Genomic DNA, 26,341 nt, shown 5'->3' on the forward strand with positions numbered 1-26,341 from the left:
ACGAAAAGGAGAACTCCTGTATGGTTTCACTTAAATGAAGTACCTAGAATAGGCAAATTGACAGAGACAGAGAAGAGAGCAGACATGACAGGGGCCTGGGACGGTGGGCGGGGGGGTGGGGGGGCGGGCCGCAGGTGAGGGGGGCGGATTGTAATTTGGTGGGGAGTTATTCTCTAGTGGGTACAGAGTTTCTCTTCAGGAAGATGAAAAATTCTGGAGATAGTAGTAACACGGACACAACAGTGTGTGTGTACTTAGGGCCATTGAATCATGCACTTAAAATGGTAAATTTTATGTTATATATATTTCGCCACAATTTTTAAAGACCCTTTGAAGAGAGGAAGCGTGTGACGCCCAGATCCCCTTAGCCAGCTGAGCAGAAGTCACAAGTCAGAAGGGACGGGAGTCTCTAGGAAAGCTACGTGGAGGAGACGAATGGAGTGAATTCCTGTGACATGCACCAGAGGCCCACGGGCTTCCTGAGGTGTCATGTCAGCAGAAACATTGCCAGCTTGGAATGAAAGGGACAGAGACGAAAGAAGACGAAAAATGAAAGCAGGACGTCAACCTCCAAAATCCTTTAGGCAGGAAACAGGCTGGCGGAACCACTGAGCTACAAAAAGGTACTATCTGGCATCGAAAGGAAAAATAACCTCAAAGGTAAAGTCTCAGGCCCAGAAGGTGGAGCCACAAGCCCAGAGGATTATTCTAGGCCTACACAGCAGATGAATTTTGAAATAGCTTGGGACCAGTGACTCCTTTTTTTCCTTTCATTTTCTCCCTTTTGAATGGAAAAGCCTATATAACTTTTAGGTACCTTATGTCCCCCCCACCATTGTATTTTGGGAGCAGGTAACCTGTTCCTTGAGTTTCTTAGATCCACGCATGGAAAGAAATTGTGCCCCACGATGAGTTATTCTCAGATCCTCCCTCTATCTAGTTCAGGTTATGAGATAGGAGACCTTTGAGCTGATGAGATTCAGATAAGGATTTTTTTTTTTTTTTAAGATTTTATTTATTTATTTGACAGAGAGAGAGACAGCGAGAGAGGGAACGCAAGCAGGGGGAGTGGGAGAGGGAGAAGCAGGCTTCCTGCGGAGCAGGGAGCCCGATGTGGGGCTCGATCCCAGGACCCTGGGATCATGACCTGAGCCGAAGGCAGATGCTTAACGACTGAGCCACCCAGGCGCCCCTAAAGATTTTATTTATTTATTTGAGAGAGAGAATGAGAGACAGCACAAGAGGGAAGAGGGTCAGAGGGAGAAGCAGACCCCCAGCTGAGCAGGGAGCCCGATGTGGGGCTCGATCCCAGGACCCCGGGATCATGACCTGAGCCGAAGGCAGACACTTAACGACCGAGCCACCCAGGCACCCCCAGATAAGGATTTTTTGCTTTGAGTTGATGTTATCACAGGATGAGAGTTGAGGACAAGGCGAATGTATTTTGCATGTGGGATGGATGTGAAACTTTGGAGTCCAGAAGGCAGACTGTAGTAAGCAGAAAATAGCCCCCTAGAGATGTCCACCTCCTCTCCCCAGAATCTGGGAGTGTGCTATGGTACATGACAAAAAGGAATTCTGATTGCAGATAAAATTAAGTTGCTAATCAGCTGACCTGGAAACAGATCGCTGTAAATTATCCTGGTGGATACAATGTCACAGAGCCCTTAACAGTAGAAGAGGGCAGAAGAGGAAGCCAGAGGGACAGGAGATGGGACCTGACCTGCAGTTACTGGGGCTGGAGCTGGGGCAGTGGCCACTCACCAAGGAATAGATGCAGACTCTGGAAGCTGGCGAAAACAGATTCTCCTCTAGAGCCTCTGCCTCGAACGCAGCTGTGCTGACACCTTGATTTTAGCCTTTTGAGATTTGTGCCAGACTTCTGACCTACAGAACTGTAAGATAAAAAATAACTGGCGTTGGGGCACCTGGGTGGCTCAGTTTCCACTGTTTCTTATGCAGCATTATTACTGGGGACAAAGCTGACCAGGACATAGAATTCCTGATAAGTCACGTAACGAGGGTCCTCCTTTTATGGATTAAGACAGTCCTGGTGTGTACCCACGTGCACGTGCATGGAGGCATCCCTGTGCACACGAGGATTGACCCGCGCGCAGCCCTGGTAAGTGGGGAAGATCCGTGTACGCCGTGCAGAGTGTGGGGTTACTCTCTGTTGCATCTGGAGGCATGAGGGCTGCGTGCAATGTGACGGAATCTGTATGTCCAGGCTTCCTTCCTTGGTTTTCCTTCCCAGAATTCATTTGTTCCTTCACTATGAGGTGTCCAGGTCCTGGCTGAAAGCCTATGTGATTTTTTAGGCCCAACCATAGGCCATGACAACGGCTTCCCCCTGGCAGTCCTCCCAGGAAGCTACCCTCCACGCCCCAGCCTGGGTGCCCAGCCAGTGCCTGGCAGTCTCTGAGTGGGGAGCAGCCAAGGACTCAGCCACCAACACCTTCCTCGGGTGCCCCTGCCAACCCCTCCCTGGCAGAGGGGACGGGAAACCCTGAAGACACTTATCTCCCAACTACCTCGGGACCCCGCACTTTCCTTCCCCACCCCAACCCCAGATTCACAAAACCGCAGGAGCCTTTTGTTCGGGGCTCCCTCAGCAGTGAGACCACCCCCAGGCGCTCATCCACCTGACCGTGGGTGCCATTCCATAGGGAAAATGGAATGGATGGTGGCACTTTCTCTGGTTTAGCCTCTTCCTTGCACTAAGTAAGCAATGAAAGTCTTGACTGTCATTTTAGTTTTGAATTGTCTTAACTGGCTGCTCTCACACCTGGTAGCTCAGCTCTCCAGCTCAGCTGACCTCCTGACAGTACAGTGCTTAAGAGTGAACTACCTTGGGGTGCCTGGGTGGCTCAGTCGGTTAAGCATCTGCCTTCGGCTAAGGTCATGATCCCAGGGTCCTGGGATCGAGCCCCGCATCGGGCTCCCTGCTCAGCAGAGTCTGCTTCTCCCTCTCCCTCTGCTGCTCCCCCTGCTTGTTCTCCCTCTCTCTTTCTCTGTCAAATAAATAAAATCTTAAAAAAAAAAAAGAGTGAACTACCTTATGCCTGGTGAATTTGGAAAATCACTTTGCCTCTTCATGTAGTGGGTTCTTCATCTGTAAGATGGAAATGCTAACAATACCTACCTCAAAGGGTTGATCTTGTACGGACTTAATGACTGGGTATATGAAAAGCATAGAGTACATGTTAGCTAAGTGTTTGCTCTTATTATGTTCAACGTTGTCCATTTCTGGGCTGCTGGCTGGCTCCATCAGTGGAGCACGTGACTCTTGATCTCAGGGTTATAAATTCAAGCCCCATGTTGGGTGTGAAAATTACCAAAAAATAAAATCTTTAGGGGTGGCTGGGTGGCTCAGTTAAGTGTCGGACTCTTGATTTTGGCTCAGGTCATGATCTCAGGGTCATGCGATGGAGCCCCACATCAGGCTTCCTGCTGGGCTGGGAGCCTGCTTAAGATTCTCTCTCTCCCTCTCCCTCTGCCCCTCTCCCCCACCCTCTCTAAAAAATAATAATTTAAAAAAATAATTTAAAAATAACAAAATCTAAAGAAAACAAAAACAAAAAAAAACTATTGTTCATTTCTGTTTTGCAATCCATACGGTTGTAAAGGTGCCTACTGGCTTAACCTAGGTCACAAGCTCCACCTCAACCACCCTTCCCCTGCTCCAAGGGTAGTGCACGTAACCTAGACTAAACCAGTAGCACTCTCCAGCTCCTAGACTAGTTCAAGGTGGGCATGCAATATAAGCTAGGCCAGTCATAGTGAATATGAAGACTTGGGCTGAAAATTCTGGAGCAGAGACACTCTTCCCAGCAGGACGTGAACAAGGAGTTGCAACCCCCCAGGAGATGCTGGGAGCCATACTGCGACCACAGGAGTACCAGCCTCAGGAGGAGGAGAACACCTTGGAGAACAAAGTAGAGAAACAGAAACTGGGCCTTGGTGCCGTCACTTGATGTCTGGATAAAACCTCGCCTCATGTAGGACATTTATTTACCTGAGCCCTTTATTGTCTAGGGCAATTTGGTGGGGTGTCCTGTAACCTGTAACCCAAAGTCTCTCTGTAGGCAGGGTGGATCGGTGAGCAGCCAGAGGGTCTGAGGATTTGCAGCAGTCTGGGTCCCCAGGGAAGCGGCCCTGAGGCCAAGTGCAAAGTGCAGGATGTTGACTACTGAGCACCTGGGAATCAACGGAGGACGGCAGAAGCAGGCAGGTCTGGGCAGAGGGAGAAGTCAGCCGTCATGCAAGCCCAGGGACAGTTTCAGTTGACCTTACATGGAGTGCTGGAGCCAGAAGAGGCCTTCAGAGGCGTCCCAAGTGAGGCCAAGAGGGCTGGGCCTTCGGTATTTGCACACGGAGCAGTCATCGGATGTGAGAAGGGGACTGACCTTGGATGAGGTGGCTCCCTGCAGCCGAGGCAAACCCCGAAGGGTCTGACCGCCGAAGGGCACGTGCCCACGGCGCTTCCAGTAACTGCAGCAACAGTCCTTGTTTGAAGGGGGCTTCGGGCAGCACATCTCCAAGCCAGCACATGGTGGAGGGCTGTGCCTGACTCTGCATCTGAGTAAGAGTGTGTGTTCACGTCCACGCAAACCTGGGGTACAGGCACTGGACAGACAGACAATGGGCCGGAAGAGGGATGGCCATCAGCGAAGAAAACCCGGCAAGTTCCCAGGGGCATCAGCTTGGGGGGTCCCCTCTCTGCCCTGGCACAGGCCTCAACAGGGGTGAGCACAAGTCAGGAGGGAAGCTGGGCTCCCACCGCACCAGGAACAGCACAGCCCAAGCTAGTCTCGCTCGGCGCTTCTCAAGAAGTCCTGGGCCCCAGACACAGTCAGCGCAGTTACCCACCCCTTATCTTTCTTTTTTTTTAGATTTTATTTATTCATGAGAGACAGAGAGAGAGAAAGAGGGAGGCAGGAGCAGAGGGAGAAGCAGGCTCCCCGCAGAGCAGGAAGCCCGATGCAGGACTCGATCCCAGGACCCTGGGATCATGACCTAAGCCGAAGGCAGACACTCAACCGACTGAGCCACCCAGGCACATTACCCACCCCTTATCTTAAGACAAAGTCCATTCTTCTCAAGGCCTAGCTGGAGATCTCCAAGTAAAAGAGCAAATGCAAATCCAGCTTTATTGGTCAAAAGGAATGGCAGACTTGACTGGGAATGCCCACCTGGCCCAAGCAGCGGCACCAACCAGAAAGAAAAGAGGAAGGGTGGAGGGAGAGAGAAAGGAAGGAAAGGAGAGGAAGGGTGGAGGGAGAAAGGGAGGGTGGGAGGAGGGAAGAAAGGAAGGAAGGAAAGAAGGAAGGAAAAGAGGGAAGAAAGGGAGGCAGGGAAGGAGGGGAGGGAGGGAGAGCAGACTAGGCTCTGAGTGGGCATGCAGTCATGGAAGAAGACAATTCAAGGCTCCGGGTATGGGGAAAAGAGCAGGGAGGAAAGGCTGGCCCCTGGCCCCACTAGAAGGGTAGCAGCTCTTCTACCGGGATGTTGAGGATGACGTCCATGTCTGGGGTGCACCTGGTAGGGCAGAGCAAAGAGGATGTGAGAAGTCAAGCAGGGGCACCAGAGTTGCAGAGTGGAGGAGCACGCCCTCGGGGGCACCCTGCTCTTCAGAACACTGGTACTTAGTTGAGGAGCCCCATCCCAAAACACTGGTGTGCATGTGGGTGTGCGCACCCACACGCACACACCAAAAATGAAAAAGGCATGGGTTTGGCATGATTAATGTTCCCCTCCAGAGGTCTGAGGTCAAGAAGGAGCAGGCACTCGGCTCTGAAATGCGGGCCCTCTCACGACCAGCGCTCTCTTTGCGGTCAGAACGGCCGGCTTGGACCCCTGGCTGCATGGCACCTTGAGCTTACACCTCCCCTCGGAGCCCCACGCCCTCAGTTGGCACGTGTGTAACAAGCGCTCGCTGTGCCAGAGCCCAGAGCAGCCTCAGCTTCCTCACTGCCCAAATGGGCGTAAGTCCAACCTCGATCTATGGCGGGCAGACTAAGTGAGACAAAATGCTCAGTAACTGACAGGTATCCTTCCTTGCACAGAAGGAGCGAGAACAGCGGGTTCCCGCCTGCAATACAGCCCCCATCGCAGGGACCAGCACGCTTAGGGGGCCACAGGATCACACGCTCTCTCCACCTTGTCCCAAGTCTCTCATCCACTCTTGTGGTTTCCACACTCTCCTGACGCCCACCGAGGTACTTAGGCATGAAATGTCAGGACATCTGCAAAGTACAGTACTTCACGAGAAAAAGCGGAGGAACGAAGATGAAGCCAGTATGGCAAAAACATAACTTCTAATCCACACGGGCAACTGAGTATTCATCCAAATATTCTCTCTACTGTCTGTATATTTGAAATTGTCCATAATAATAGCAAAAAGAAAAAGCATCTCTATACAGACAATGCCCAAATTTCCATCTCTAGCCAGTATCTGTCTTCTGAGGTCCGCCGTCTACCTGCGGGCTCTGCACTGAGGTGCCCCAGGGCCTCTGTGACATCTTGGAGACGCCTGGTCCTGTGGGTTCCCCAAGCTCTGCCACAAAGGGCCTGACCCAAGAAAGGCAGGCGGAGAACTGGCTTTGGAAGGAAGGAAGTTCTTCCTTTGGGGCCCAGGAGTCTGCAGGGCACAGAAGACATCCTTCTCTCCTTACAGAGTGTCTTCCAGGCCCCTCTTCCCTGGAGCCAGCCACCCTACTCAAGTCCATCTTCCTGAACAACCCAGGAGCTTAGGGGTCCATGGAAACATGGAATCTGGGACCCGGAAGAGTCCAAAAAGATTATGTAACTCAGCTTCCATGTACTAATGGGACACAAAGGCCCAGAGACGGGAAAGATCACGTCTGCCACATGGTCAGCAGCAGAGCTGAGGCGAGACCCAGGTCTCCCTGCACCCCGTCCGGGGTTCTGCCTTCTCCACCAGGCTGCCTTCCCTGGGAACAGAGAGCCTCTTCGAGGACACAGCATGGCGGGTTTAAGAAGCAGCTGCCAAAACAGATCACATACTTGGGTCTCCGAAGCAGAACATCCGCAAATATGATCTCTCGGGGCTCCTGGACCTGGACCTGGAGCTGCTCCACCTCTGCCTTCAATATGGGTATTTCCTCCTCAAACTGGTTGATAAACTGAGGGGAGAAGCACAGCAGGGGAGGGTGAGGAGCCCAATGTCCCCCAACAGAAGGGAGAACACGGCAACCCGGACGAGGAGAGAGGCCATCTAGGCATGGGATGGCACGGCTTGGTCACAGGGGCCTCCTGGGCTCTGGAGGGCTGCTCAAGAGTTAGGGCCAACATCTGATGGTGCTGAACACGGCACGGAGACCGTGGAGCATGGAGACAGGTGGCAAAGGGGGGCAGTACCTGATGATGAGAATGAATGGGGGCTGGCAGAGACGGTGAAGGTCACTCACATTGACAGTGGATGGAGGATGATAATGAAAATGAATGCGGGGGGGTGGGTGGTGACGGTGAAGTTCATTAACACAGCTAACGAGTGATGGTCAGTGGCGAGAATTAAGTGGTGAAGACAGGGAGTGGTAATGACAGCAAAATGATGGGTGAGCGGGTGACGCTTGGTGATGTTGCTAATGGGTCATCACCGCTGATGCTGGCCAGTGAGGCAAGGCCTGGGCCCACACTAACCTCCTTCTCAGGTGAATGGCAAGGAACAGTAACGGCACTAGCTAGGAGGGAGGCCGATGCCAGATCAGGACAAGCCTGACTCCCACAGGTCCTGGGGCCTGCCCTTCTGCTCCCTCACAGAGGGGCCGTCCCCTTCCGTGCCCACGCACTTCTCTGAACTTGTCCATGCACTTCAGCATGTCCTGGTTGTCCTGGGTCTTCTGCAGAAGAGCCTCCTGATGGGGTTGCTGGCTTTTCTGCGGAGGGAGAAGAGTTCTGGCCCCCAGCGCCTCTCCCTGGGCAGCAGTGCCTGGGAGAGACCAGCGGGGGGTGCAGGGGGCCCTGAAGCAGAGGACGGGGAAGGAAGCAGGGCTGGGGCAGGACCTGGACACCCACCACTCACCACCACCAGAGCTTTCAGAAGCTTTCTCTTCTTCTTCTGAATCTGATTAGACAAAGACTGCAGGACCATTCTGCGCATCTCACTAAGGTCATCCAGCTCATCCTAGGGGCCAGCAGGAGGGTGTGGGCCACCAGCCTGTCTCCAGTACGGTCCAGCGGGGCAGGGCCAGGGGCTCACCTACCTGCTGGCTGTCCTTTATCTGCTGCAGCTGGCGCACAAGGTTGGCAATCTGGACCGACCTGACAGGATAATCGTGGTCCATGTACGTGCTCAGGAAGCTCACTTCCTTGTAGGTCTTCTCAATCTTGGCATTCAGCTGTTCCACCTGCCGTGCCAGGCCTGGAGAAGTCGGGAGGGACAGGAGGCAGGATCCTCCCTCAAGAACCCCTCCCAGGAGATCCGGGAGGCAAAGCTCTCCTTGGCCAATGGACTGGGGTCTGGTTGAAGTGAGCTCACACTAGAGTCTTTTACCCCCACAGGAGAAGAGGCAACACTGGGTAGGAAAGAGACTAAACCGGGGCAAGATCCCCAGACGAGTCTCAGCTCTGCCACTGACTTACTGTGTGGCCCTCGCCAAGACTGTCCCTCCCTGGACCTCAGTCTCCTCATGCACACACTCCCATGGCAACAAGCCCAGGGAGATGGGGCGACACAGACTCCCGTGAAATGACCATTAAGACAAAGTCTGCATTGATGCCCTCCATGGGCGGTGTCCCCAGGGTCTGACACACCACCCCTTCCCTCAGAAGGCTTCCAGTTTGCTCCAGGGAAAGAAACCACAGGCTCGGCACAATGGAAGCCAGAAGACCTGGGAGCTGGCTGAGCCACTGACTCAATGACAGGGGCAGGAAGCAGGGGAAGGCTGGGGCTGGATCCTGGCTCCCAGCTATTATGACCTTCAGCAGGCTACCACACTTCCTTTAGCTCCAGCTTTCTCATCTGTAACATGGGCGAATAGTCCCTGCCTCACAGGTAGTTGCAATGACTGAGCATATGCCCATACATACGAAGCCTCGGGGGGCCTGGAAGTGCTCAGTGTTCAGTGCTCGAGAAGTAAGCTATTAGCTCTGCATCTTAGCAATTCTATCTGCCTAACAGGGGAGATGCTGGGCCTACTGGTTTCCAAAAGGTAGGTGCAAGATGAATGCCCTGCTGACCTCCCCGAAGCCAGGGAGGGGATCAAGGAATTCACGCCAGGGACTCTTACACTGCATCTTGGACTCCTCCTTCTCCTCCCACTCCTTAAGTTCTTCCTTGAGCTTCTGCAGCTTCTTCTTGTTCGAGCACTCCAAGATATCCATGACAGTCTGTGGGAGAGGCGGGGTCAGCTCGCCCCACAACCTCTCCTGGCACTACCGAAGCATGGGCTCTTGGGGGGACTCGGCACTTCCCCAGATCTAAACCCACTCCCAGACCCAGGGACCTGACCAGAGGCCGGCCCAGCCGCTCCAAACTGGGCCCTCTCCTACCACCCACCCCAGTGGTGGCTCTACCACACACCCAGGCACTGGCCCAAACCCAGACAGCGGTCCCCACTCCGCCCTCCTTCGAAATGTCACCAAGTGCAATGGATTTAACCCCTAACAGCCCTCAAAGCCATGTCCTTCTCTCCATCCCCACTGCCACTGTCTTATTCAAGTTCTCTTCATCGGCCGGGTGCGGTGGTGGACGCCTGTAGTCCCAGCTACTCAGGAGGCTGAGGCAGAAGGATCACTTGAGCCCAGGAGTTCTGGGCTGTAGTGCGCTGTGTCCGCACTAAGTTCGGCATCAATATGGTGACCTCCCAGGAGCGGGGGACCCCCAGGTTGCCTAAGGATGGGTGAACCGGCCCAGGTCGGAAATGGAGCAAGTCAAGTTCTCTTCATCTCCTGCCTCAAATACCACCACAGCTACCCCTAACCGGTCCTCCTCTGATCTCTGCTCCACGCCACAGTCAGGATGATCTTTCTTTGAAAATGAAAAAAAAAAAAAAAAAAAAGCTGACCTTATCCCTCCCCTATTTAAAACCCTCCAGGGGCTCCCCTCTGCCCTAACTCCTTACCTTGGCTGACAAGGCCCTCCTGGAGCTGGCCTACGCCAACATGTGGCTCCTTGAGGGAAGCTCCCTCTCTCCACGGGCCTTCTGCACCCATTTTCCCTGCCTGGAACACTCTCCTGCTCTCTACCAGTTAATACCTACTTCTGCAGGTTTCAATCCAAGCATCACTTTCTCCAGGAAGCCTTCCTGACCCTCCCATGTCTGGGCGAGAGACCCCTCTCAGCTCCCCAGATCCCCATCCCCATGGCAGTACACACAAATGACTTTCTAACCGCCTGTGACCCCACTAGAATGACAGCTTGATGTGGACAGGGTCCCACCGATCACTGTTTCCCAAGGGCCCACAGGGAGCACTCAGAATGAACAAAAATTATATTAATGGATCAATGCCAGAAGATCAACAATGATTTTGTCTAAGTTTGGAGAATATTCTACTAAGTTCCCTTGGGCTAAATGACTCTGCAATCCTTGGCCTGTGTTATAGACTGAACTGTGTACCCCCAAATTCATATGTTGAAGCCCTAACCCCCAATATGACTGTTTGTGCAGATAGGGCCTTTAAGGAGGTAATAAAGACTGACTGAGGTCCAAAGGGTGCGGAATCCGGTAAGAGTAGTGTACTTGTAAGAAGAGGAAGAGACCCCAGAGTTCTCTCCATGTGAGCACAAGGAAAGGCCATGTGAGGACCCAGAGAGAAGGCAGCCATCTGCACCCCAAGGAGAGAGGCCTCACCAGACATCAACCCTGCAGGCGCCTTGATCTTGGACTTCCAGCCTCCAGACTATGAGAAGTACATTTCTATGCGTAAGCCGCCTGGTCTATGGTGCTTTGTTATGGTCACCAGAGCAGACTAAGTCCCCAAGACCGGGCTTGCTCTTCATCTCACAGGTCCGGGGAGTTCAGTCCCTCTTCTGCCTGGGCAGCCAGAGGGCGTTACTGCTCCATGAAACCATTTCTTCTGCCTCTCCTCCAGCCCCAACTCCTGGGTCCCCTGTGAACTTCCAGCTCTCCTCCGGCAGCTTTCCCAAGCCTCTCCCAGAGGAGGCAGAGGATGCCTCTGGGGTTCTCGTTAAAAGTTGCTCCACCCGTAGACTGGGAGCAGCACCACTGGCTGAGGGTGGTAACCACAGCACGGTGGAAGGAAGCCAGATCCTGGAGCCAGATGGCCTGCGTTCAAGTCCCAGTTCTGACCCTTGCTAGGTGAGTGAGCTTCAGGGTGACCTTGAGCAAGTTCCCCAGCCTCTCTCTGTTTCCGTTTTTTCCTATGTGAAATAGAGATAATAGTGCCCACCCCACGGGGTTGTTGGCAGAATTACATGGGCATACACAACACTGTGAGTACTGATGGTGGGGGTGGTACACCTGCTGCGTGCCAAGGACAACACCCGCTTTACGGTGGGTGCTTTGTGCTCTATTTTACAGAGCTCAGAGGTTAACTCGAAGTCCCCCAGCTAATAAATGCTGGCGCTGGGGCGCCTGGGTGGCTCAGTTGGTTAAATGCTGGCGTTGGGATGAGCCCCCATTTCGGTCCGGTTCCAAAGCCCAGCTGAGTGGGGCGAAGGGCCGGAGAGATGCATCTTCCAGAGGGAGGAAGCAGCTTGCGCAACCGGCCGGAAGAGGCCAGGAGAGGGCGCCCGAGGGCCCAAGGGGGCGGCGCCTGTGGGCAGGACCAAGGTGCAGAGGGCGGAGGCCAAGACTGGGCGGGGGCGGTTGGACCTCACCTCAAGGATGTCCTGCCGATACAGCATCGTGCGCACTTTCAGGGCCGAGCTGTCTTCCATGTCCTGGATGGCCTTGATCAGCTCCCAGTTGAGCTTGGTGAGGAAGACCTCATGGTTGGAGAGCTCCTGGAGTGTGGTTTGCCGGTTCCTGAGCAACGTCTGCAGGCGGAGGGGAGGGCAAGGATGGGAGGCGGTGAGGCGTGCGGCCGCCCGATCCTCCCGGAGCCTAGGGACCACTTCCCTCCTGCCGCACGCACGCCCCCTTGTGGTCTCGACTGGTAAAAGCGGCCCCATTGTCTGCGGGTCAGAGCCCCTGAACTATTGCATCCGTTCTGAAACGCCCATTTCCCCGAATTTTACATCTCAGAGGTGGACGCCTCTTACAACGGGTGGCATGTCACGATCTAATTGACAAAATCTGTTCGTGGGAAATAAGATAAGGCTGTACCTTATTATCACTGACTTCTTAGAACCCATAAAATACAGTAGTAATGGTAGTAATAATAGAAAACACCCCAGGTAGGTAAGAAGGGGGCGCAGGTGAGGGGCGATGTCTGGAAAAGCGGGGAAGCCAAGTGGATGATAATCGCTACCGTTGTTCATCAGGCAGCTGAGCTGAATGAGTACCCTCTCATTTCATCCATCGCCCCGTGCAAACAAGGAGGGGCTGAGAGGGTAAGGGGCTTGCTAAGGTCACCTCCAGCAGGTACACAAAATCCACAATAATAACAGCAACAAGAATTGTTGAGGGCCTACTATGTGATGGGCACTGGGCCTCACCGGGGGCACGGCAGGTGGTATTGGTTCATCCAAAGGCCCTATGTTTACTGACTCTTATTTTATGACAAAGGGAGGCTCAGACAGGGTTAAGTGACTTGCCTCAAGTCACACAGCCAGAAAGTTATGGCACCGGAACTGGGAAGCCAGAATTCTTTTTTTTTTTTAAAGATTTTATTTATTTATTTGAGAGAGAGAATGAGAGAGAGCAAGCACATGAGGGGGGGGGTCAGAGGGAGAAGCAGACTCCCCGCTGAGCAGGGAGCCCGATGCGGGACTCGATCCCGGGACTCCAGGATCATGACCTGAGCCGAAGGCAGTCGCTGAACCAACTGAGCCACCCAGGCGCCCGGAAGCCAGAATTCTGACTCCCAATGTCTGTTCTCCCACCACACCAAGACAAGGAAGCGAGCGAGCTTCAAGCGCAAGGCATGGTGGAGCCTCGTAGTGTATTCAGATTGGGGTGTTAGGCCTAGACCCACTTGGTTCAAATACCAGCTCAGCCACTCACTCCCTCGGGGCTCCTGGGCAAACGAGTCAGCCCCTCAGAACCCTGCTATACTTGTTCTAAAGGTTGGAAAACTAGCACTCGCTTCGGAGAGCTGCTGGAAAAAACAAATGAGATAATGTTCACAACCAAGCCAGTGAGTGGCAGTGCCTGGCACCCTCAGTGTGCACGCAGGAACCAGAGCTGATAACTGTTCTCACCGGCTCTAGCCCTCCGGCTCTGCCGTGCCCATGCGCTCTCTTCCTTATTCCTCTGTTCTTCCTCATTTCTCTGGCCTTCACTAGAAGCCACCCCTTTCCTGGCCCTCAGCTCCCATATTCCTCATATAATAATAAGAGTAAGAGTGCAAATGTACAGAGTGTTTATTATAGGCCCAAAACTCTGCTCAGCACTTCACATGCACTACCTCACGTGGCACTATTCTCAGCCCCACGGAGCCAACATCGCTGGGGATGGTACCAGGAATGTGTCTCCTTAGCACACGGCCCATTCCCAGGGGTTTGGAGAAACTGTAGAATTAATGACCTCTGCTCTAGAAATGGATCTTCCCTGAGCACCAGATTGAGTGCAGAAACCCTACTTTGTTTCCTTCCTGATCCTTAACCCCAGTCTGTAATTATATGTTTTTCGTATTATCTTATTTTCTTATTTTTCTTATTTCTTATCTGTCTCCCCCACCTAAATGGCAGAGCCAGGAGGGCAGGGGGGCTGGCTGTCCCAACGCAGCTGTAGGACACAGCACACAGGACAGTGTCTGGAGCTCCATAAGTATGGGCTGAATAGGGATGCCTGGGTGGCTCAGTCCTTAAGCGTCTGCCTTCAGCTCAGGTCATGGGATCGGGTCGCGCGTCGGGCTCCCTGCTCAGCGGGGAGCCTGCTTCTCCCTCTGCCTGCCACTCCCCCAGCCTGTGCTCTTTCTCTCTGATAAATAAATAAAATCCTTAAAATATATATATTTAAAAAAAGTATGGGCTGAATAAACTGGTGACTGACTATTCTTTGGGCTTTTAAAATTCATTTATTATGGGGCGCCTGGGTGGCTCAGTTGGTTAAGCGACTGCCTTCGGCTCAGGTCATGATCCTGGAGTCCCTGGATCGAGTCCCGCATCGGGCTCCCTGCTCGGCAGGGAGTCTGCTTCTCCCTCTGACCCTCCCGACCCTCCCTCCTCTCATGTGCTCTCTCTCTGTCAAATAAATAAATAAAATCTTAAAAAATAAAATAAAATAAAATAAAATTCATTTATTATAGGTCTCCCCATTACAGTGTATGCTCCATAAGCACACAGATTCTAAGTGCCATGGTCACAGCTGTGTCCCCAACACCTGGCACAGTGCCCAGCACATAGTAGGCACTCCCTCAAGAGCTGGAGATTGAACAAATAATTGTCCTGAGACTGAGGGGCAGAGTCAGGATCCTATTCCACCTCCAAGAGCAAACCAACTGAGTAATTTCTGCCCCCTTCCTTTTTCCCCCTTGTCTCCATGGTCCATTCTCCACATAGCAGCAGTGGCAGCCCAAGGATTCCTGTGAAAACCTAGGTCATACCACGTCTCTGCTCTACTCAGAATCCCCCAGGGTCTTCCTGTCTTACTCAACATAGAAACACAAAGCCTAAGCATGGATTACAGAGCTACAAACAAGTCATCATCCATTCCCTCACACCCACCAGCTTTCCTCATCTCCTGCTCTAGCCACACCCACCTCAGGACCTTTGCACTTGCGTTTCCTCTGTCTGGAACATTCTTCCCTAAGATGTCACCATTTAAGCAGCCTTCTCTGACGACCCTGTCTAAAATGGTCACGGTCACTCTTCCTCTGTGCCTCGCTAGCCCCTAACTTTACTTTTACACTTCTTCATTGCCCTCAGCATCATGGCACATATTATATACTTATTTGTCTTGTTTATTATCTGTCTCCCAAAGTCAAATGTGAGCTCCCTAAGGTCAGAGGCCACATCACTGGTGAATCCTTGCACTTAGAACAGGGCCTGGCACACAGCAGGCATTCAATAAATTGACTGAATGATCATAAGAGACAACATTAGGAACTGGTTGGGAGCCCAGGCTTCAGAGCCAAATTGTCCAAGTTCTGAAGTCAGGATAAAAATAACACCAGAAATATGAGTTACTCCTTTAAAAACGCTGGGCCACCTCTGAACCATTCAGCAATATTGAAGGTTAAAGGGAAGAAAAGGTTTCAAAGCAAATACATTCTTCCCTATTTCTTTATATAGTAGTCATTGTTCACTGAGCTCTTAAAACTTTCTTGAAGAAAGTACAAATTCTTCTCCAGTATTTTGTAGCATTTATAGTATTTAATATTCTACTTTCTGCTAGGGACACAAAAGACTCCTCCTCTTTTAGTCATTTCAAATACTTTGAAACATTGTTCAGAAGCCATAAAAAGCAATAGATGGTGAGAACGCTAATTATCTAAGCTGTATCGGATGATGTGAAAAATGTAATAGTGAGCTTCTGAGCGTTGCTTTGAGGTGCACTGTATACCATGAAAAGTTAATTTACTGGAAATTTTTAAAGGAGCAGGCCACCAGATTGTGTTCCTAATGTAGTGAAACAGAAAAAGGATTCTGATCATTTTCCTGGTCTTCAACACAAAGGCAAACACCTTGCTTAACCAGCTTTGATCCCTGGTACTGCCATTTTTCTAGCCATGCGACCTGGTACAAGTCCTTGATCTCCCTGCACCTCAGTTTCCCATCTGTAAAATGGGGGTGATGATAAGCATGCCTATGGCACTGCTGATAAGGAAATGAGTCAAGTCTGGCACCTGCAAAATGTTCAGTGCATGTTTGCTATCAGCGTCCCCCTGCCCCCACATCCCTACCACGAGCCCCAGTGCCTGTAGGGAGGATGCTCATACCCTCAATAGCCGGATTTTGGCCTGTATCTTCCCAAAGTCCAACCTCCCTCTGTGCTTTTCTTGTGGATTCCTCAGCTGGCTTGTCATCAACATGGTGGGCTTGGAATGCAACCCTAGGGCATGGGAAAGAGCAGAGAGGGAGTGAGGGTACAGGCAGGCCTGGGAGCAGGTCTCAGGGAATGCACCATCCAAGAGATGGCCCAGGGAACCGGTCCCACCCAGTCTCGACCTTATAACCTGTGACAGTGAGGCAGAGCATGGGACTCACATCTATCAATAAGCTCCCAGGCCCCACTGTGCGCAGGGGACTTTCACATGGCTATGGGTATGGAGAGAGGGGAAGAGAGGAGCAGCAACAGGGGCCGACCAGGTGCCCACAATCTCTCCCACCAACCTGGCCGGTAGCAAGGTCAGATGAGGCAGGGTTGTTAAGGGCAAGAACTAATGAGCCAGATAGCCGGGGTTCAAATCCAGGCTCTGCTTTCTACTAGCCATGTGAGCCTGGGCAGGTCACCTGATCTCTCTGTCCCAGTTTTTCCCACCTATAAAACAGGAGTCATCGTCATGCATACCTCATAGGGTTGTCCTGAAGATTAAATAAGATCTTACTATACCTTCAAGTGTTTGGAATAGTGCCTGACACATATTCAGTGCTGAATAGGCATTCCTAGTTGTCACTGTCATTACTGATGACCTGAGGCTTGGCATTAGGACCACAGCCCCACACAAAGGCACAGGAGCTGGACAAAACTCCCAAATGGCTGTCTGAAACACCTATAAAAGCTGTGGTCCTTGGGCGCCTGGGTGGCTCAGTCAGTTAAGCATCTGCCTTCAGCTCAGGTCACAATCCCAGGGTCCTGGGATCGAGCCCCGCATTGGGCTCCCTGCTCAGCGGGAAGCCTGCTTCTCCCTCTCCCACTCCCCCTGCTTGTGTTCCCTCTCTCCGTCTCTCTCTCTGTCAAAAATCTTTAAAAAAAAAAAAAAAAGCTGTGGTCCTTCCAGATAAGGACTATATGGAAATATTTCAGATCAGAATAAAGCATTTGGAGGGCATGTTCTCAGAACCCCTGCTTCCTCTCAGGCACCGGCCTGAGACAAATCACCCAAATCATCTTGAATGCTGAGGCCACATTCTCAATACCCACCAAAATCCCCACTCCAAGTGCAACACAGTACTTTTCAGAAAATATTATTTATTTAATGGATCAATACAGCAAACCCGGGAAAATTTTAGTATTAACAATTGAAGTGATGAAGTAAATTAAAATAATCCTGTGTTACAGTTATGAATTATCTGTATATATTGGGTATTTAATTGTATTGTTTAAAAGATGGAATGATTAATAGATTAATCTTGTGGTTCTAATTTAAATGAGATTTTGATTTAGATTTAAGTTAAAGATTTAAGACGTTTTTATTGAATGTGTATAAATTACCAAAACTTTTAAGAGAACATAAATTACCCATGTCTAGAAGTTTATTTATTAGTTGTACAAGAATTATTTAAATGCTCAATAGTTTTTGTTAATCAGACAAGTGAACTATTTGAAAATGAAAAATGAATATATTAAATTTTTAAATGTGGCTTAAAAGGATTAGGGGAACCTAATTAACCAAGTTCCAAAATCCCCCTTAGAAGTGTTTATAAAAATGATAAGATTAGTAAATCAAACTTAAATACTTAGGGAGATTTGTACCTTTAATAATGACTATTTATTTTCATTAGTGGTAGTAGCCCTGCTTTATCTTTTTTTTTAAAGATACATGAAACCATTATTGCACTGTATGTTAATTAACTAGAATTTAAATTTTAAAAAATTTTAAGGGGCGCCTGGGTGGCTCAGTCATTAGGCATCTGCCTTCAGCTCAGGTCATGATCCCAGGGTCCTGGGATCAAGCCCCACATTGGGCTCCCTGCTCAGTGCGAAGCCTGCTTCTCCCTCTCCCACGCCCCCTGCTTGTGTTCCCTCTCTCGCTGTGTCTCTCTCTATCAAATAAATAAATAAAATCGTTTAAAAAAAATTTTTTTTTAAGATTACAGAGAAATCCTATGTATCTTTAACCCAGTCTCTCCCAATGGTAGCATTTTGCAAAACTAACTACAATATCAGAACCATGATAGTAACATTAAGACAGACAAGATATAGAACATTTCCATCACCATAAGCATCCCTCATGCTGCCTTTTACAGCTACACTCTCTTCCCTCCCCTTACCATGCTCCCCCACCTTTGTCCCTAACCCCTGGCAATCACTAATCTGTTCTCCATTTCTGGAATTTTGTCATTCCCAGAATGCTATATAAATGGAATCACAGAGTATATAACTTCTGAGATTGGTTTTTTTCACTCAGCAAAATTCTGTGGATTCATCCAAGCTATTGACTGTATCAATAGTTCTTTCCTTTTTATTAATGGATAGTATTCCATGGTATGGATGTACCATAGCTTATTTAACCAGTAACGGACCTCTGGATTGCTTCCAGTTTGGGAGTATTACGATAAGGCTGCTATGAAGCATTCATGCACTGGTTTTTGTGTGACCATAAGTTTTCATTTCACTGGAATAAATGCCCAAGAGTATAATTGTTGGAGCATGGTGAGAACTGCATGTTACTTTCATTAAAAACTGTCATACTGGGGTGCCTGGGTGGCTCAGTCAGTTAACTGTCTGACTCTTGATTTCAGCTCAGGTCATGATCTCAGGGTGATGAGATCGAGCGCCGTGTCAGGCTGGGCCTAAAGTCTGCTTTGGATTCTCTCTCTCCCTCTCCCTCTGCTCCTTCCCCCACCCTTCTCATGCTCTTGTCTCTCTCTGTGAGAAAAGAAAAAGAAATTGCCATACTTTTTTCCAGAGCAGCTGGGCTATTTTACACTTCCACCAGCAATGCATGCATGATCCAGTTTCTCTTCTTGGCCAGCATTTGGTGTTATCACCATTTTTCATTTTAGCCATTCTGAGAGGTGTGTAGTGACAACTCATTATGGCTTAATTTGCATATCCCTAATGGATAATGATGTTGAGTATCTTTTCGTGTGCTTATTTACCATCTGGATATCCTCTTCAATTAAACATCCCTTCATATCTTTTGTCCATTTTTTTTAAGATTTATTTATTTATTTCAGAGAGAGAGAGAGCACATGTGAGTGAGTGGGAGGCAAGAGCAGAGGGAGAGGGAGAGAATCCCTAGCCAACCCAGCACTGAGCACGGAGCCTGATGCAGGGCTCCAACCCATGACCCTGAGATCATGACCTGAGCCCAAATCAGGAGCCGGACCCTTAACCAACTGAGCCACCCAGGTGCCCCTCTTGCCCGTTTCCTAACTGAATTGTTTTTCAATTCAATTGTTAGAAATTGTTGAGTTTTGAGAGTTCTCGATATGTTCCACATAGCAGGCCTTTGTCAGAGGTGGTTTGCAAGTATTTTCTCCAAGTCTGTAGCTTGTCTTTCCATCCTCTTCACAGAGTCTTTCACAGAACAAGTGTTTAATTTTGATGATGTCCAACTTATCCATTAATTTCGTTTTTCTTTATGGATCATGGTAGAAAGTCTAAGGGCTCTTCACTTGGCCATGGGTCCCAAAGATTTTTTTTCTCCTATATTTTTCTCTAAAAGTTTTAGTTTTACATTTAACATTTAATTTTTATTTCATTTTACATTTACATTTGGACTTAAGTCAAGGTTCTTTTTCTTGCCTATAGATGTCCAAGTTCTCCAGCACCATTTGTGGAAAAGGCTTTCTTTTCCTCCACTGAGCTGTTTTTTCAGCCTTGTCAAAAATCAGCTGGGCATATTTGTGTGGCTCTATTTCTGGTTTCTCTAGCCTGCTCCATTGATCTATGTGTCTATCTCTCTGCCAATACTACGCTATCTTGATTACTTTGGCTTTAATAATATCCTTAGTATCAGGTAAAGTGATTCTTCCCACATTATTCTTCTTTTTCAAAATAGTTTATCTATTCCAGGGCCTTGCTTTTCTATATAAAATTTAGAATAAACCTGTCTGTTTACAAAACACTGTGCTGGGATTTTGATAGGAATCACATTAAATGTAGAAATCAAATGGGGGAGAACTGTCATCTTTACTATGCGGAGTGTTCTAATCATAAACATAGTGAGTTTGAGCCCCACGTTGGGTATGGAGATTACTTGAAAGAACAAATAAAATCTTTAAAAAATATTTTATTTCTTTGGATTATAAATGAATTTTTAATTTTGGTTTCCCCATATTCATTGTTAGTACATAGAAATGTGATTGGGGCACCTGGGTGGCTCCGTTGGTTAAAGCGTTTAAGTCCTGATTCTGGCTTAGGTCATGATCTCAGAGTCATGAGATCGAGCCCTGCATGGGGCTCCGTGATGGGTGCGTGAAGCTTGCTTGTGATTCTCTCTCTCCCTCTCCCTCTTCTCCTCCCCCAGCTTGTGCTCACGCTCTCTAAATAAATAAATAAGAGAAGCTTTAGGGGCGTCTGGGTGGCTCAGTCGTTGAGCGTCTGCCTTCGGCTCAGGTCATGGTCCCAGGATCCTGGGATCGAGCCCCGAGTTGGGCTCCCTGCTCAGCGGGAAGCCTGCTTCTCCCTCTCACAGTCCCCCTGCTTGTGTTCCTTCTCTCGCTGTGTATCTCTCTGTCAAATAAATAAATAAAACCTAAAAAAAAAAAAAAAAACTGAGACCAAGAGTAACACATTTAAAAAAAAAAGAGAGAAGTTTTAAAAATGTGATTGATTTTTGTGTACTTGTATTCTGCAACCTTGATGAACTCACTTATTAATTCCAGTTTCTCTTAAATTTAGTAGATTTTTTTAAGATTCTCTACATAGACGGGCATGTCATCTGTAAATAAAAACACTCAAATCATTCTATCTGATTCATCTCGATGTTGGTGTCTATCTTTTCTCACTCATGTTATGATTTTCCTTATTCTTGGTATGACAAGTGATTTTTATTGTATCCTTGATTTTTTTTTTTTTTAAAGATTTTACTTATTTATTTGAGAGAGAGGATGAGAGGAGAGAGAGAGCACATGAGAGCGGGGAGGGTCAGAGGGAGAAGCAGACTCCCTGCTGAGCAGGGAGCCCAATGCGGGACTCGATCCCGGGACTCCAGGATCATGACCTGAGCCGAAGGCAGTCACCTAACCAACTGAGCCACCCAGGCGCCCCTGTATCCTTGATGTTTTAAATAATACTCTGGATCCTACTTCAGACAGTCCCCTGTTGAGATGTAGCACGAAAGCCAGTTTTCAGAGTCCTCTATGTTCACTGTTGTTACATCCAGGGCTTTTTTTAGGTGTAAAAGAGGGGACCAAGAAGGAATGGGGCTACTCCATCTTGGAGGAATCAGCTGATTTAATCTTTTTTAACACACAAAAGATGCCCTCAAGGACATGACTTTGCATAAGACATATTACCAACCTAAGCTTCAGTTTCTTCATTTGTAAAAAGGTGATGAGATCATCTCCCAGGTGTAAGGAATGAATGAAATGATGACCTCCTTCTATCCATCTATCTCAAGTGTATTTAAAGTTTTGTGTAGTGGGGCGCCTGGGTGGCTCAGATGGTTAAGTGTCTGCCTTCAGCTCAGGTCATGATCCCAGGGTCCTGGGATCGAGCCCCACATCGGGCTCCCTGCTCAGCGGGGGGTCTGCTTCTCCCTCTGACCCTCCCCTTCTCATGCTCTCTCTATCTCATTCTCTCTCTCAAATAAATAAATAAAATCTTTAAAAAAAAAAAAAAAAAGATTCTCTCTCTTCCGGGGCACCTGGGTGGTTCAGTCAGTTAAGCGTCTGCCTTCAGCTCAGGTCATGATCCCAGGGTCCTGGGATCGAGCCCCGCATTGGGCTCCCTGCTCAGCAGGGAGTCTGCTTCTCCCTCTGCCCCTCCCCCCGCTCGTGCTTGTGCTCTCATTCTCTCTCTCTCCCCTCCCCCGCATAAATAAATAAGTAAATAAATAAAATAAAAAGATTCTCTCTCTCCTTCTGCCCCTCCCCTCACTCTTAAAAAAAAAAAAAAAAAAGATTGTGCCTCTTGGAGCCAAACTGCCAAATGTCACAGCCTGGCTCTGCCCCCTCCTCCCTGTGACCTTCAAAGTTACACCTGTCCATGCCTCATCTCTAAGAGGAGGTGGTAAAAGAGCACCCACCTCACAGGGTTGTTGAGAAGATTAAATGAAGTGATACGGGTCAAGTGCTGAGAACAGTACCTAAGGGCTTGGTATATGTTAATTGTTCTTGTTCTTACCATGGTGGTATCTGTTACATTCCTTCCCCAGTGAAGGAAAGGAAAGTGTTTCCTTGTAGATGCTGTGTGAATAGGGTCTAGAGCCAAAGTCAAAAATTCTGTCACTACCACCAGGCCTTGTGCTCAGCACTTTACATCAGAGACTCTTCACGATGTTTTAGATACATTGGTAGAGAGGATTTGTGGTTCTCTGAAATATTGGGGGTCCCACCAGGCATCTGGGGGTGGGGGCCAGGGACACTAGATATCCCCCAGAACAGGACAGCCCCATGGAACACAGAATTCTCCTATGCCCTGCATGACTTTCCAAAACCCTAGCAGATACTGATGTAGGTAAAAAAAAAAAACCCTATTTATAATGATCTGATCCCAGAACCTGACTCTTTCACATATAAACACAAAGAATATTTTGCAGAGTTTTACAGTAATGCTAAATTTTCCAAGAAAGCAGCTACATTCAAGGGAAGATTGTACTTTGTTTTGTTCAGAACTTTACCAAGAGATGGGCACCACTTTGGAAATCAGGACCACAATGAAACATCCATTTGGATATTTGAGTCCCTGATATCCCACCACATGTCAGTCTGCATTTGCAATGGTTACATTCACGACTCCGTATCTCCCCTTCTGACTACTTTGACATATCTTCTAGTGGAGCACATCCTGGGCATTTACATACTGAAATATATGTTATTTAACTATAAGTAACTTTCCTTTTACTTTTCCTTTACTTTACACTTTGGGCATTATATTAAGTTTTTAATTATATATAGGTAGGTGATATTATGTATGAAGTTTATTTCAGATACTAAAGGAATATTACAAAGTATTTGTTATTAAAAGGGATGGTGGGAGGGCACCTGAGTGGCTTAGTCAGTTAAGTGACTGCCTTCCGCGGGCACCTGGGTGGCTCACTTGTTAAGCATCTGCCTTGGCTCAGGTCATGATCCCAGGGTCCTGGGATCCAACCCCACACCGGGCTGCCTCCCTGCTCCGCGGGAAGTCTGCTTCTCCCTCTCCCACTCCCCCTGCTTGTGCTCCCTCTCTGGCTGTGTCTGTCTGTCAAATAAATAAATAAAATCTTAAAAAAAAAAAAAAAAGTGACTGCCTTCGGCTCAGGTCATTAATGCAGAGTCCTGGAATCGAGCCCCATGTTGGGCTCCCAGCTCAACAGGAAGTCTGCTTCCCTCTCTCCCCCTGCTCATGCTCTCCTCAAATAAATAAATCAATCTTAAATTTAAAAAAAAGGAATGTTGGGTCTGATAAGGTTGAGAGCAACAATGCTTTATATAGATCTTCTCATTTAATTCTTGCAACAATCTTATCAGGTCCTCATATTACAAACGAGAAAACTAAAGCTCAGAGAGATGAATGGCTTTTCCAAGATAGTAAACAGCAGAGCCAAGATGTGAACCCATGTCTGACTCAGCCAAGGGCGTGAGAACTCCCCTGGACAGCATGACAAAGACATGGCAGAGATTATCCTGAGTTGACCAAACCCTGTTTTATTTTCCTCTTGGACACACAGCAGGACATTTCTCATTTTCCCTTGTGGTTAAGGGTGGTCATATGACTGAGTTATGGCCACTGGAATATGAGCAGGACTGATATGGGTCATGTCAAGTCTAGGCCCTGAAAAAAAAATTGCCAACAAAATTACCGATATTTTTGCTCTCTCTCTCTTCCCTCTCTACCAGCTGAATGCAGACTGAATGCAGTCCCCCGAATCAAGCAGAGGACTTCAAGGCCTTACAAACTGTCAGAGCCACAAGGCTGAAGGAGCCTGGATCCTTGCATGATCATGTGGAAAAGATTACTTCCACCCCTGCAGATTCACAAATGTACTTTGACATAAATGAGAAATAAGCTTCTGTACTAATACTTGAAACCTGGGGATTGTTTGTCACAGCAATTAGCCTACTCTAATATAACTGATGTCATCAAAGGCCAAGGGCATACACTCTATCCTGTCCCCAATTCCCATATCCGGCCTCAAGTGCCTCTGCCCACCTGGAAGGACGCTAGGCAAAGTCTTCGTTTTGCTCTTCTGGTGGCCTCTGGTTTGTAGGAGGGGAGGCAGAGTAGGTGACTTGGTTTTCTGCTTGGACCGCTGCCATGGAACATAATCCTACCAGATATAAAACAATCAGTCACACAGCCTGATGAGTTCAAATCCCAGCTTTGCCCCTTACAGATATCTGTGACCTTGAGCAAGTGACTTTTGAGGTCTGAGCCTCAATTTTTCACATCTGTAAACTAGATCTAGTTATAAAACCTACCTCCACAGATTGATGGGAGAACTCCAAGAGATGATATTTGTAAAGCATGTGTTAAGTGCTCCATAAATGTTAGCTATCACTTGTTTTATCAGCCAGCCGTAATTTACTAAGCACATCCAGGCTGTGAGGTGCTAAGAACTGTGGCACACTGTTCTTAAACACAAGGCATGGAAAAGAGCCAAGAGGAAACCAGAGGAGCAATCAGAGATGAGTAATAGAGCAGTATAATATACCCTCACATTCGGATAAGGTGGTGCGAAAACAGGTTCGGGGGCTTGGCTCCGGGTCCTACAGCAAATGTGTAACACAAGTAGGCCTGTACTTCAGGTCTCCCGATTCCATCGGCCGGGACAGTCACGGCCATGGGGGCAGGCGGACTGCAGACCCAGGGTCAGCAAGCCCCCATCTCCTCCCCAGCCCTCCCGGACTCACCAGATTCTGGAAGTTGTGGACTGTGGAGCGAATCCCAGAGTGGTTGGGTCTGGAAAGAGTTGGGACGGGAAAGAACTTCCATCATTCCCAACCCCTGCGACTGTAAGCAGCAAACGTGAAACACGCGTGGAGTCTCCACAGAGACCACAGTTCACTAGGCACCCGAGGGAGCGGGGGTGGGAGAGCGCGAGGGGGAGGCGGGGCTAGGGAGATGTGGGCGGAGAGGGGGCGGGGTCAAAAAGACAACCAGGCCAGGACCGAGCAAAGGCGGACACGCATGCGCACTCCGCCACCCTTCGATTCTTACACCTACTTCGGAAAGACGCGCGCCATTGGGGAAAATGGAAGACGAGTAGTGAGTCTGTGGAGCCCTGATCTCTTGCGATACTTATTATTCGGCTTCTCCGACTTTCTTGCCTCAGCGTGGACCGCGTGGTAACCTAGGCCACTGAAACTTCCCAGCGAGACCCGTCCCTCGTCTCCGTCTCCAAGGAAACGGGCGCAGACTACCGAGCGCCCGGAGGGACTAATCTCTCAAGGAGAACGGAGCTCTCCAGAGCCTGCTCCGCTGGGCCCCACCCATCATCCTAAAGAATTATGTCATATTTCCTTCTCATCAAACCTCCATCACTTTCTTCTCCATCCTTACTCTTGCCTTGTCTAATGACTTTGCTTCCTATTTCACTAAGAAAATCATGGGGATCAGTAAACTCACATTTTTTTTTTTAAGATTGTGTTTATTTATTTGACAGAGACATCGATAGAGCGAGCAGGAACACAAGCGGCGGGGTGGGAGAGGGAGAAGCAGGCTTCCCGCTGAGCAGGGAGCCCGTCGCCTAACGACTGAGCCACGCAGGCGCCCCAGTAAACTCACATTTTCACATCACTTAATTTACCCACCTAATTGTCTCCCTCCTGTGACTGTATAAACTGCCTGTTAAGACCGATTTCGACAACTGTACACTGAATCCTACCCTCCTCATTTTTCTCTAAGATACCGCCCCAGCAATTCCCCTTTTCTCCTATCATCCTCTCTATATTATTCAGTATACCAACATATTTTAATTTCTTCTATTAAAAAAGTGAACAGGGGCGCCTGGGTGGCTCAGTAGTTAAGCATCTGCCTTCAGCTCAGGTCATCGCATCAAGCCCCGCATCGCACCAAGCTTCCTGCTTCGTGGGGAGCCTGCTTCTCCCTCTCCCTCTGCCTGCCGCTCCCCCTGCTTGTGCTCTTTCTCTGTCAAATCTTTTTTTAAATAAATTAATTTAAAAAATAAAATTAATAAATAATTAATAAATTTTTTTAAAAATTTAAAAAGTGACCACTTCCCATCTAGCTACACTGCCATTTCTGCTTCACTTACAGCACAACTCCTAGAGAGGTTTGTCTACTGTTGCCCATTCCTTTTTTTTTTTTTAAGA

General features: G+C 48.9%; 1 protein-coding gene across 5 annotated transcripts; it reads right to left on the reverse strand.

The window, feature by feature from the left end:
* Positions 1 to 5,124: 5,124 nt before the first annotated feature.
* Positions 5,125 to 26,327, reverse strand: CUNH20orf96 (chromosome unknown C20orf96 homolog). Of its 5 annotated transcripts, none has more exons than XM_045883850.3 (11): positions 25,233 to 26,323; positions 24,920 to 24,968; positions 24,219 to 24,336; positions 15,970 to 16,082; positions 11,804 to 11,962; positions 9,252 to 9,351; positions 8,226 to 8,383; positions 8,045 to 8,146; positions 7,812 to 7,898; positions 7,027 to 7,145; positions 5,125 to 5,538 (listed from the first exon to the last, which is right to left on the reverse strand). In XM_045883850.3, the coding sequence occupies exons 1-11, from the start codon at positions 25,250 to 25,252 to the stop codon at positions 5,478 to 5,480; spliced, it is 1,086 nt and encodes a 361-aa protein (XP_045739806.1). In that variant the 5' UTR covers positions 25,253 to 26,323; the 3' UTR covers positions 5,125 to 5,477. The 5 variants fall into 5 exon arrangements, 4 of the variants coding, with proteins under 4 accessions (XP_045739806.1, XP_064429063.1, XP_064429062.1 ...); XR_010405808.1 differs by having other exon boundaries at positions 5,522 to 5,538; positions 7,663 to 7,898; positions 25,233 to 26,326; XM_064572993.1 differs by lacking the exon at positions 15,970 to 16,082 and having other exon boundaries at positions 25,233 to 26,327.
* Positions 26,328 to 26,341: the final 14 nt, after the last annotated feature.

This window comes from Mirounga angustirostris, unplaced genomic scaffold, assembly GCF_029215605.1.
Source record: "Mirounga angustirostris isolate CCGP_5_RB_7025 unplaced genomic scaffold, mMirAng1.0.hap1 SCAF_10, whole genome shotgun sequence".
Taxonomy (NCBI): Eukaryota; Metazoa; Chordata; class Mammalia; order Carnivora; family Phocidae; genus Mirounga; species Mirounga angustirostris.

Excerpts from the sequence above, each read along its gene's own strand:
- CUNH20orf96 (XM_045883850.3), bottom strand. The coding sequence starts at position 25,252 with ATGGCGCGCGTCTTTCCGAA. Across the intron at positions 16,083-24,218 it reads TTTGCCTAGCGTCCTTCCAG|GGTTGCATTCCAAGCCCACC; the intron begins GTGGGCAGAGGC and ends CCCATGCCCTAG. Across the intron at positions 7,146-7,811 it reads GCATGGACAAGTTCAGAGAA|TTTATCAACCAGTTTGAGGA; the intron begins GTGCGTGGGCAC and ends TTCTCCCCTCAG.